This window comes from Salmo salar, chromosome ssa10, assembly GCF_905237065.1.
Source record: "Salmo salar chromosome ssa10, Ssal_v3.1, whole genome shotgun sequence".
Classification (NCBI taxonomy): Eukaryota; Metazoa; Chordata; class Actinopteri; order Salmoniformes; family Salmonidae; genus Salmo; species Salmo salar.
The window spans coordinates 91,268,810-91,280,129 of NC_059451.1; the positions used below are offsets into that span (position 1 = coordinate 91,268,810).

Genomic DNA, 11,320 nt, shown 5'->3' on the forward strand with positions numbered 1-11,320 from the left:
GTCCAAGTTGTTTGTGATTCTTGTAGATGTTGGGATCCCAGACCCAGCTCGTGTCATCACCACTGCAGCCATAGACGTGCACCTGCCCAACAACCCCAGCCAGCTGCCCTCGTCTCTGGTGAGTGCAGATGCAGCGTCCAGCTGTCTGCAGCGGACGGGCAGCTCTGTGAGCGAGGCCTCCAGCACCACCATGTCCCGCTCTCGCTCCAGCTTCAGCGCCCACCAGCACAGTATAAGTAGCCACACCCTGGGCTCCACCACCGACTGCAGCTCCACCGTCCGCGAGGCCTCCACCTCCACAGACTCCTACAGTGGCCAGCGCTGTTACCCCCCGCCCTACTGCAGCCCTCTGGCCCTGGGCTTGGGCACACAGCCTGGCCCCAGAGGACACCCCAGCACCGTGGTGCAGGAGCTGCTCTCCTCCCTGTCTGAGGACTCCTGTCTGGGCCAGAAGGGCTTGGACCCTGTCAACCTCAAATTGCCCAGCCCTACTGGCTCCACCAAGACCAGCCCTGAGCTGGAGCACAGGCTCAACATCTACAACAAGAGGAACAAGGAGAGCCGCAGAGGCTTCCACACCAAGCCTCTCATCCACCTGCAGGCCAGGGAGCCTTTCATGGAGGAGAAGTACAGGCTGTCTCAGGCAGATGCCCCTGTCAGCAGCCTGCCTGAGACATAGGAAAGGGCTACAGTGGTACTGTATCTCTTAGCCAGCACTGACTCACTCCTCAAAGACCCTCCTGAAACTCACTGACTAAAACTAAAGACATGAACTCAGAGGCATCCTCCACTGGCATACAGCCATCTTCCTCATTGCCAAAAGCACCTTGGAACTGTGAATGGCAGCTCTGCCAGCACAGCCCATCGTCCATTGAGGACAGGGAAACATGCTTTAGTGAGCAGGCACTGAACATCTATCAGGAATTGCCACAATAAATGAGTATATGGAGTCACCAAAAGAAACCAGCATTAGGTCATTAGCCCGAGCTCTGAGGTAGCAGGGCTCAGCAGAAATGTGACTGGCTCTGATGCTTTTGAATGTGATATCATTTAGCGATGGGGCTGGGTGTGAGTGGGTGGAACTGGGTGGTTTGTTTGTCTGATATACTTGCTTAGGGATTGGAGACACTAGACTGATCACAAGACAACTACTAATTGGCAATCATGTCATGAGCCACACTAATCAGACATTTTATAAACAAACCATACTGAAAGTCAACCTGGAGTCTCTCGACCTCAACATTAAGTACAGTCCTCTCTGATCGGACAAATGCAGGGTACATTTGATCTGTGTTCTGTGTTGAGCTGTGTTCTCAGCTTATTTCTTACCTTTGTCTTTCTACATTATCAATGCTAAAGTTTGTATTCAAATGATATGACAAAATATTTTTAAGCCAGACAATTGAGCGATTGAGGGAAGTTTCAGCTACCAAATCTCAAGGGGTTTGTAATTGAAGATGTTATGTAAAGTGTTGGTCAGAAGAAAAAGTATTATAGCATGGACCTTTAAAAATATCTGCTTTTAGACATGGCAATCTAATCCTGTGCACTTTAATGTCAACAGGCATTTTGTAAATTGATCATGAAGGGAATTCAGTGCAGAGTAAAAGCAATTAAAAGGCAAACATGGTAAAACAGTCATTTACAGTCAGTTTTATCATTGATACCAAGACCTTTCGGTGGACTACACATTAATAAAAGTGCATTAGTGAGGCAGGTTTAGACTTCCTGAAGATTGCCTTTATTGTGACGCTACGTTAAATACATGTTACAAAATATGCATTAACAGGGAACAAAAAGATCACCTACGCCAGGTAAGCAAAACGTTATCTGTGGCATTATTATACCTACGTCCATAAAAACAGATGTCCGGTTTATAAACAGTGTTGTTCTGTTTCTATTTAGGAAGGATGATAACATTATTAGTGTTCCCAGAAAAGTAGCTCCAGAAACTTTTAAGGCAGAGATTGTAGGAGAGTTGTAACCGTGTGGTCTTGGTACCCGGGGAAGTGGCAGTATGGCTGCTGAGCTGAATGTTGGCTCACTTGCTCAATGCTGCAGTCATCTCAGGGACAGCCTAGTGAGACAAAGACAAAACAGAGTAGTTTAAGATGGTTGCACCCCCTAACCAGGCATATCTAGCAAGGTTGACACAATGGACACAATGTGTGCTTGCGACATGGAAATGGAAGGTTGAACTTTTAGATAAATGCAAGTGTTGAGTCTCACGGTTTGGGGTGACACCATTTAAGATCAAGTCATTGATAAACTAATTCATTTTCTGAGAGTAACTGATCAAAGGGACAGAAGCGAGGTTGCCTGCTGAATGACATACTGATAAACTATATCAGTAGCTCCCGCGTCGAGTGTGTCCCACAGATCAGTTTTCAATTGAAGGAAGAGGAGAAAGACCGTACATTTGAATGAGTTATCTGAGGAGTGATCACATGTAAGCTGATAACCAGCAGAACTCTGCTGCCACGAGCTATTATTACCAATCACTTTTACAGAGTTTCCCCATAACACCTGGGCCTCTCACACCACCACCGCCATAGTAAATAAAAGATGAACAACAGGACACACACATGAAAATAAATGCTACTACACTTTCAGAGAAAGCACGGGCCCTCTTGTTCGAGAGTGTGCCAACCCTCTGGCACACTGGCCATATGTGCCAGCCAGACATTAGAGGGCAGCTAAGCATGTAAAGTACTGGCACTAGGGAAGAGAAAATAAAACCTGAGAACATGGTTTGAATGAGCGCTGTTGTATCTCTACACAGCAGCAGGCTCTGGCCACAACTCACCTCTGATTAATTCAGCACCTCAATAATTCAACACATTTCCATTAGGTGGAATAATAATGGTTCTTGCAACACTGATCAGGGAAATAGTGAATGTAATATTCTGACTGTCACTGTTGTCATGTCTAGGTTATTGAAATGCCGGTGTCTTGCTGATCATCTAGTCAGCGCTGTGCTGAAAGCTGGTGCAGTGTTGGGTTAGTTTCAGTCATGGCAAGAGTGTTTGGTAATGTTTCCTCATGGGTGAATATTCCTCCAACACAGTCGGCCTGCTATCTCACCTTGAACAGATCAGCCACCAGACCATAGTCAGCCACCTGGAAGATGGGAGCCTCTGGGTCCTTGTTGATGGCCACAATAGTCTGTAGTGCAAAGCAAAATATGTTTCAGAAATAATGCAGCATGCCTATTCTGTATACATGACAGAACGTTCTGGTATAAAGGGACAGGGAAGAAACAAGCAAGAATGCTAACTCTACTGTACCTTGCTGTCCTTCATCCCAGCCAGATGCTGAATAGCTCCAGAGATACCAACAGCGATGTACAATTCCTACAGAGAGAACAAGATGACAAACAAGCTGTATCAGCATAATACAAGAGTGCACAGCCACATCTATGTAGTCCCAGTTGTTTCAGGCTGCTGAACACAGGTAAGACGCCTTACTGTAGGAATGCCTGCAACGGACTCAATACCAGTAGTATAATATATGGGCCTACAATATTTATTGAATAACTTTCCATCAATCTCCAGAAAACCATCATGACACCACTAAGGTCGTCATTGGCACCCTAGTACAGATGCAGCTGATTGCAGGACAGTCCTGGGTTAGAGTATGGAGCTGTTCTAGTGCTGACCCTGACCAGGTCTGTGTAATCTCTCAGAGGGAGAGTGCTGGGGGGGTGGTGTAGCAGAGTCTAGGACCCTCCCAAGCATCCACCTCACCTATGGGGAAAACACATCAGAAGCTTTCAGCGTAATGCACTGCCATATGAATATTTCAGTGCTACTTAATGTTATTGGAGTAGTCTCAGAGGAGCAGAACATCAATTTATGAACACAAGTCTGCCAACGACTAGAAGTGAGGACCAATATTTCACCATGAGAGGCACTGTCCTATCCAGCAAGTGTACTGTCCTTGCAGAGATAAAATGACCACAAAACATGTTGTAGTATCACTGTATGGAAAGATCAGAGTACATACACAAAGATGAAAATAAAACAAATAAAACAAAAAGGTACTAGCAAGAGTCCAATGTCTAACCTATTTGCATTTTCAATTAGAAGGCTAGACAGGGCTACCTGCTGTGATGTTGCTAAAAATAGCATAAAGCACTGTTTCAGCCTACTATTTCACACCCAGCGTTCCCTCAGGTGTGAAAGCAACTCCCTGCAAGCAACATGATTGTATTGGTAGCTAGTCGTTCAACTGTGGTGATGCTATTGTTAACCGATAAAAACAACAAAAGACCGCAACATGACAGCCTGGCTGCTCCGTTGCCAAGCTGTTCCCCGAATGTGGTACTCGCCTGAAACGTTGCTCAGGCATGACTCCCCACAGCTTAGATTACATAAACAATACAACGGCACACTGTCTGTAAACGTCAGGACAGCAGGGTGAAGACAGTCTTAAAGACTTTAGGCTACTGAATGCTAGTGTGACGATCCTTTGATATACATAAATATGCAAAAGCTATGAATACATACTGACGGAAACACTAAATGTCAAATAATTCTGTGATGTGAGATTCTTTCAAATTTCACTTCAGAAAGACTAACTGGAGCAGTTCAATAGTGGATATAACTACGATTTAAAGCCTGCAAATAGTTGATTAGCTAAATATTCCTTCTGTCAAAAGTGGATCATTCAAATACACATAACAAGAAGGAACACAGTTTTGTGCTATTCAAGGGGACATTTGTCAAATAAAAAAGATGTCAGAATAGACATTAACACTTATATGACATGCCTGGTTCTTCTGTCCTAACAATGCAGGAAGGTAGCGATCAAAAATGACCATTTAATACTTGAATCCTCTGAATGGTTTGCATGAGGACTATGAATAACTGACTGACAAATACGAACAGGATAAAAATACTGCCATTCAAATTTGATTTAATACATTAAAGCTGGAATCCGTAATGTTGAAACTGCCACATCCGTTTGTGACAATGAAGTTTACTTCAAACAACGAACACTGTTTTTTTTTGCCCTCAGACATCATTGCATATCATTGCACGAGCGATAGAATAGCAGAGTATGTCTCATAAACAAAACAAAAACAATAAATGGGCTTTAAGCCCAAATATGACAAGCTTGTCAAAACATTAGCAAAATCCAATTTGGGCATAATGGCCTGGTCTGGGGCTCTGAGCAGATACCCACTGCACTGTGCTCTGCTCTCTAATGGATCAGCTAAATCATTTAGGAGCATAAATGTGCCATTAACTACATTTGAAATGTGTGGATAATCACAGCTGGGATATCCCATTTGAAGCGGATAATGGGAATTTAACCTTTTTAAAAGGGGCTAAGGGATCCATCTTTAGAACACTGAATTCAAGGAATTGTGTTTGCATCTAAAGTAACAGGCCTTTGTCAAGCTGCGGGCAACTTGCACAATAATCAATACTGGGTGGGTAACTCAGAAAATATATCTACGCATTTTCAGATTAATTTTGTTGTAAGTATACACCCATGTTTCCACAAAAGGTTTATCTTGAATAATTGTGCAATATTAATACAGAATACACCATTGTGAGCACAACATTGGCTATCAAAGAATAGGATGAATGTTAAATGATCTAGAGTTTGTCACTTACAGGGGCCACGATCTTGCCAGTCTGTCCAACCTGCATGTCATTGGGGACATATCCAGCATCCACAGCAGCTCTGGAAGCACCAACTGTGGGGAGAACCAATTCAAACCTACTTTACTGCTGTCAATCAAATTTCTTCACCAATATTTTTATTGTAAAGTCATACCGTATAAAAAACATCACGACAGCTATGATGGAAACAGGACATTTCGGTACAATTGTATAAATGCCGACAGATCATTTGTTCGTTCGACATGGTGGGATCTTTTTGTGTCGGTCAAATTCATTATGCGAGAAATGGCAGTGCCTTTATGCGCAAATATTGATATAATAACAATCATATCGAAGTGAACTTGGAATCACGCAATTATATGGTTCGTGGTCCTCCCACTACGACTCGGGAAACCATGCAGTTTATTAGGCTACAGATGAAATAAGTGAGGATGAACTTCATAGGGTGGTGAAAGTGGATGGTGATATTGATGCTCCTTTCCAATAAATATTGAGGGTCTTATTCTGGTGACATGATGATCGATGCTTGACTGCCGTTTGACAAATAAAAATATTCTATCCATAATATGTTATCCATAATAATCTCACGTAGACTAACCTAGCAGCACGGCCTACCAACACTATCTGCAGCACAGCCTACCAACACTATCTGCAGCACGGCCTACCAACACTATCTGCAGCACAGCCTACCAACACTATCTGCAGCACAGCCTACCAACACTATCTGCAGCACAGCCTACCAACACTATCTGCAGCACAGCCTACCAACACTATCTGCAGCACAGCCTACCAACACTATCTGCAGCACAGCCTACCAACACAATTTTCCAGCTGTTGGCTGGAGTACACGTGCCAAGACCAGAGTAGGCACATTTGCTATTTAATGCAACAGTTGTGACAAAACTATCGGTAGAATTGAAAAAGCAATGGAAACATATTAAACTTCAGATTTTTATTCGGTACATGAAATGTGTGTGCACATCATCACACACTGATTTTTATCCGCAAAAAATCTATTTGGTGGAAACACAACACTGGTGGGAAAATGCACATGTTTTCTTTATGCGGATTCTAGAGTATTTGCATGAAAGTCCGTCACCAATTGGATGAAGAACTTGCATTTGTATATGCAGGTCAACATTCAAAGACTCATTCTAAATCACACACTTACCTGCAGCATTCATTTTGTCAGCAAGGTCATACAGCAGCTTGAAGTTGTCTCCACTCTTCAGGCCCCTTCCTAAAAGAAGGGCAAGACAATAATGATTTCTTTAAACATTTGGTATACACATCAATTCATTTGTCAAGTAAAAGCAAATAGCAAGAAGTTAGGTGTTTCTCACCTCCAGACACCACAACCTTAGCACTGGTCAGCTCTGGACGGTCACTCTTGGTCAAGGACGCTTCCAGCCACTCTGACATCCCAGCGGGAGTGGACGCAGCAACTGAAATAAACAAACAACAACACATGAGGAGACATCAGAGGATCATATTAAATAACAAAACTGCATCTCAGGGACAAACTGTCTCATGTCTTCTTGCTTTTAACTATACCCTGACAAATATGTTATCCAGCCAGGAAATTAAAAAATGTATTTTAGAATGATAAACAAGAACAATGGCTTTTGTATGTGTGCTTTTCAGGTGTGTATCAGTGGATGGTTAGTACTATAGCTACCTTCCTCTGATGTAGCACTGCCTCCCTCCACCTCTGCGGGCTCAAAGGATGTCCCTCTGACAGTGAAAACCTTGACATTGTCATTAGACTTGACAGTGCTGAGAGCATTTCCTGTGAATGAGACAAACAGTGATGTTCAGTTTTGTAACTACCACATGCAACTCTTTTGAAGACAACTGGGAATTAAAATAGAAAATTCATTTCACACAGATAGAGTCTAAAAGATAAAATAACTTCTGGGCTCAAGGTACACCATGAGTTTTCAATAAGACCTATTTGGACATGACAAACAGCAAAGGTTTAAGTGGATCATTTTGATTTATTCATAGCCCATTAGCGCAATTGAAAGATTAGGCTTTTGGGATCTAATCAAAGCTGGTATTACCAAAAAGCTGATTTAGCTTTAGATTTATAAACAAACTGGTTCTCTATGGTACATGTAAGTACTGTGTACATGGAGAAGAGTGGTGAGTTACTGGTCTAATTTGTAAGAGGAGTCCCAAACGCAGTTAGAAATTGACTTGGTTACCCATAATAATTTCAAACAAGATCCATATAGAGTACCAAAAAAATTCTAAAGCAGTCTAAACAGCATTGGTGATTTATAATGTGGTCAATAAATATGAACGCCATCTTAGCTTGGCTTGGGGGGGAAACAATAGGTAGAAAAGTTCAAATATACTGTAACACATTCACAAAAAGCTAGTTACCAGCATAGATGGTTCTGACAAAGGTGTCAGGGGATTTGATCTCAATGATGTCTGAAATAGGAGCAACATCCAACTTGGCAGCCAGTCTGGGCAGCAGGTTCTACAAAAGACAGGATGGTAAATAAGCAGGGATACAAGGCCATCTGTAACAATCAGCCAAAGATGCCCTACAAATAACTTCCAGAAACCATGATTGAAAAATACAGCATACTGATAACAGCTATGTTTTTTACACTAGCCTTACGAAATTAAATCCATTATATGAAATCATCTGCAGGCAGACAGCTTGCTGAGGAGTAACAAATGACCTCACTGAAGCTATGTATATAAAGGTGTTATAAGCTTACTTTCCCAAAGGCAGATGCTCCAGCACAGATATGGGTGAAGTTGAACTGCTTCTGGGTTGCCAGGATAAGTGGAGTCAACGCTTCTATGGAAAGACATGCAAGTTGCAGTTAACACCACATGCAAATTGACAGAAAATAACCCTCAAATTTAACATACTAACTTTACATAGAAGTAAAACTTCCAATTCATTTACAGCTTCAGTGAATCTGTCGGCTGCATCTGCTTCACACTGTGGATATACATACCTGGCAGAGAGCCTTTGTAAGCATCATTTTGAGCAATCAAAACTGTCTTCACACCCAGGACTTTGCTGATTTCCTGTGCAACCTGAACAGATTATAAATATACAGCAAATCAATCCCTTGAAGAAAAACACTAACAGTGTAGGTCTGGATATCATCAATTTTCAACAGGTTATTAGTCTGATGATCAAACCCACGATTTGAACTTACCTTTGTACAGTCTGTTCCAGCAACCAAACAGGACACATCTCCTCCCAGTTTCTTGGCTGCAGTGATAGCATTCAGCGTAATGGGGGTCAGCTTGTCATTGTTGTGTTCTGCCACCACCAAGGTGCTTTGAAACCTCTGGAGGAGACCAGACTATGGGGAAAAGGTATTTTCAGTAAATAGGACATAACATTAACATAACACTCAGCCCCAGTCCTGGCCATTCTGCTTCCCTCCTCCTATCCCGCAGAACTAGAATAGTGTAGCCTACAGTGTCGGCCTGTAATGCAATTTTAAGAATGCCCATCCATGTCGTACCATCTGATTCATGACCATAGCCTAAGACTAGGCCTAATCATTTTGGCTATTTAATATCTGCATATCAGCTACCCAAGTTTACCAGGAGTTATTCTGAGCCTATTTGCAATCAGAATCGATGTGTTTACACAGTGGGAAATGAGGAAGTATTTTCTTCTTCGCTATGATCGGCTCGTCAAAAATGTATGAATGTACAATTGAAATCACTAATTCATGACAATTTAGCCTACGGAGTTAAACTCCAGGACAGCAGTCGTGAGTAGGCTAATTTCATTACATATTGTCCATTTTATTTTGACCTGTCCTGTTTTTAGGAAAATTTTCATATTCAAATCAAAGCGCGTTTGTATTTGAAAGGGTGACATTTAGGCTATTTGATAGGAGACATGTGCATTATGTAAAAATAAAAAGTGTCTCATAACATTGTCAGAAATAAGATCTTCAGTCTAAGCTACAGAAAAACCACATAGGCTACTACACTTTCTACTATGGTTACATGATTTATGTTAGATGATTTGAGCGTTGGTGGAGAGCCGCAGCGCTGTGTCTCTCCAACAGCACCCTTGAGAGGTGTGCTGGGCATGGATATGATAAATATTTTGCACCCCTGACTTTGGCAAAGTGGGCAACGCTCCTCACGGGGCGGCATCAGTGCTCACCTAAATAGCCCATATGCCACTGGGTGAGAGAAGTTTTAATTGTATTTGGGTAGAATTATGTGAGGTGTTATGTGTCTGCCTAATGGATGAGCCGGCCTTGATTACATGGCTCTAATGCCTATCAAACTTAAACACCCATGATTAATAGCTATGAATAATAATATGACAGCATTTTGGGTAGTCCAATAAAGAGCAAGGCAACATTAATATTGAGTTCATACAGGATACTACTGGTTCTGTTCAGGTGTAGCTTTTTGGGGAAAGCAACATCTAGTGGGTTATTTATTGGAGGTCAGTTAAAGCAGAAAGTGTGAACTAGTACATAACACCACCTGAGGGGAGGAGGGAGCTGTGAAACCCTTCTGTAAACAATCTGACATAACATCAGAGCTACACATTGGCTTATACAACCTTTGACAGGGAGTATCAAGCCTATCACCAAGCTAAAACATGACAGTACCAGCTGCTCTATCGGGAACCTGTGTCTGAATGACAGTTTCTAGAGTAGAGGTCATTCGCAGCAGTCTAGACAACGTCACAGCACAATACATGTTTAATAGATTTAGTGTACATTCAATTATTGTCTTTATTGAAATGATGCTTCAATGTCTTTAAAAATCATTGCATGGCCATTTTTTTGTTTGTTTCATAATAAGTGATTGTTGACGAGGTTGCATAAGTAAGCTAGCTAACTGCTAGCTATTTTCAGCTAACTGTGCCATCAACTATGATCAGATTTTACATTTACATTTTTAGTCATTTAGCAGACGCTCAGATTTTCAAACTGTGGCAATCCACTTTTTTCATTTTTATGAATATAGCAAAAAAATCTATGCCATTTCGTTCACTGTGCACAGCTAGCTAACGAGTAAGCTAAGTTAGCTAGTTGACTGGCTAGCTTCCTTGCTAGCTAACGTTAACTGTCTATTAGGCACCAGCAACATTGTGCTGATTTGCATTTGCCACATTGCGAATGAATAGCAAGTTACTTAGCTAGTTAATATTATATAATCATATGCGTCTATCGTGTACTTACCAACTGTTTGAAATGTGTTTTGTTGACAGCTCTAAGCATCTTGGACCCTGCTATTCGATATTTCCAAATGCTACTTTCCTAGAACGAACTCTGACAGCTGTAGAATGTTCTCGCGAGACAAAACTATGGATGGACTACAATCACTTCCGTTTTGGGTGGGAGCAGAATACAATTTTATTTCAGAGACCACGGTCTCCACTAGTGGCTTCCATGGCCACAAAGTCAGATTCCACAGTCACAAAGTCAGATTCAACAGCTTCTTTTTGGTCTTAATTTAAGGTTAGGCGTAAAGTTATTAGTGAGATTAGGATTAGGTTTAAAATCACATTCTATGAAGATAAATTGTACAAATGACTTTGTGTCTATAGAAGATAGTGATGACCGTCCTAGACTCTGTCACCCTGCAGCCTTCGGGTGGGTCCATGATGACTGGGTAGGTGGGTGTGAACAACAGGGAAAACTAGATAGGCCTACTTTTGTCACCAACAA

The 11,320-nt window shown here is 41.9% G+C and overlaps 2 protein-coding genes across 2 annotated transcripts in view; one reads left to right on the plus strand and one right to left on the minus strand.

Annotated features, from left to right (window-relative positions):
- The window catches only part of LOC106561154 (transmembrane protein 266-like), a 53,021-nt gene extending 51,165 nt beyond the window's left edge, over nt 1-1,856 (plus strand). Inside the window, exon 11 of the mRNA XM_014124812.2 lies at nt 27-1,856. Coding sequence (XP_013980287.1) covers nt 27-679 — 653 coding nt within the window. The 3' untranslated portion in view covers nt 680-1,856. The remainder of the gene's footprint in view (nt 1-26) is intronic.
- etfa (electron transfer flavoprotein subunit alpha) lies at nt 1,719-10,974 on the minus strand. The gene is made up of 12 exons (XM_014124813.2): nt 10,832-10,974; nt 8,822-8,971; nt 8,615-8,696; nt 8,369-8,451; nt 8,022-8,121; nt 7,312-7,422; nt 6,977-7,078; nt 6,805-6,873; nt 5,625-5,707; nt 3,288-3,353; nt 3,085-3,165; nt 1,719-2,077 (listed from the first exon to the last, which is right to left on the minus strand). Exons 1-12 carry the CDS (start codon nt 10,868-10,870, stop codon nt 2,042-2,044), a joined length of 1,002 nt encoding a protein of 333 aa, XP_013980288.1. The 5' UTR covers nt 10,871-10,974; the 3' UTR covers nt 1,719-2,041.
- Between the last annotated feature and the right edge of the window lie 346 nt (nt 10,975-11,320).

Coding starts and splice junctions, on each gene's coding strand:
- etfa (XM_014124813.2), bottom strand. CDS start 10,870: ATGCTTAGAGCTGTCAACAAAACACATTTCAAACAGTTG. Junction 5,708..6,804: donor TGACAAAATGAATGCTGCAG/GTAAGTGTGTGA, acceptor TTCTCCCCACAG/TTGGTGCTTCCAGAGCTGCT. Junction 3,166..3,287: donor CTGGGATGAAGGACAGCAAG/GTACAGTAGAGT, acceptor TTTGCACTACAG/ACTATTGTGGCCATCAACAA.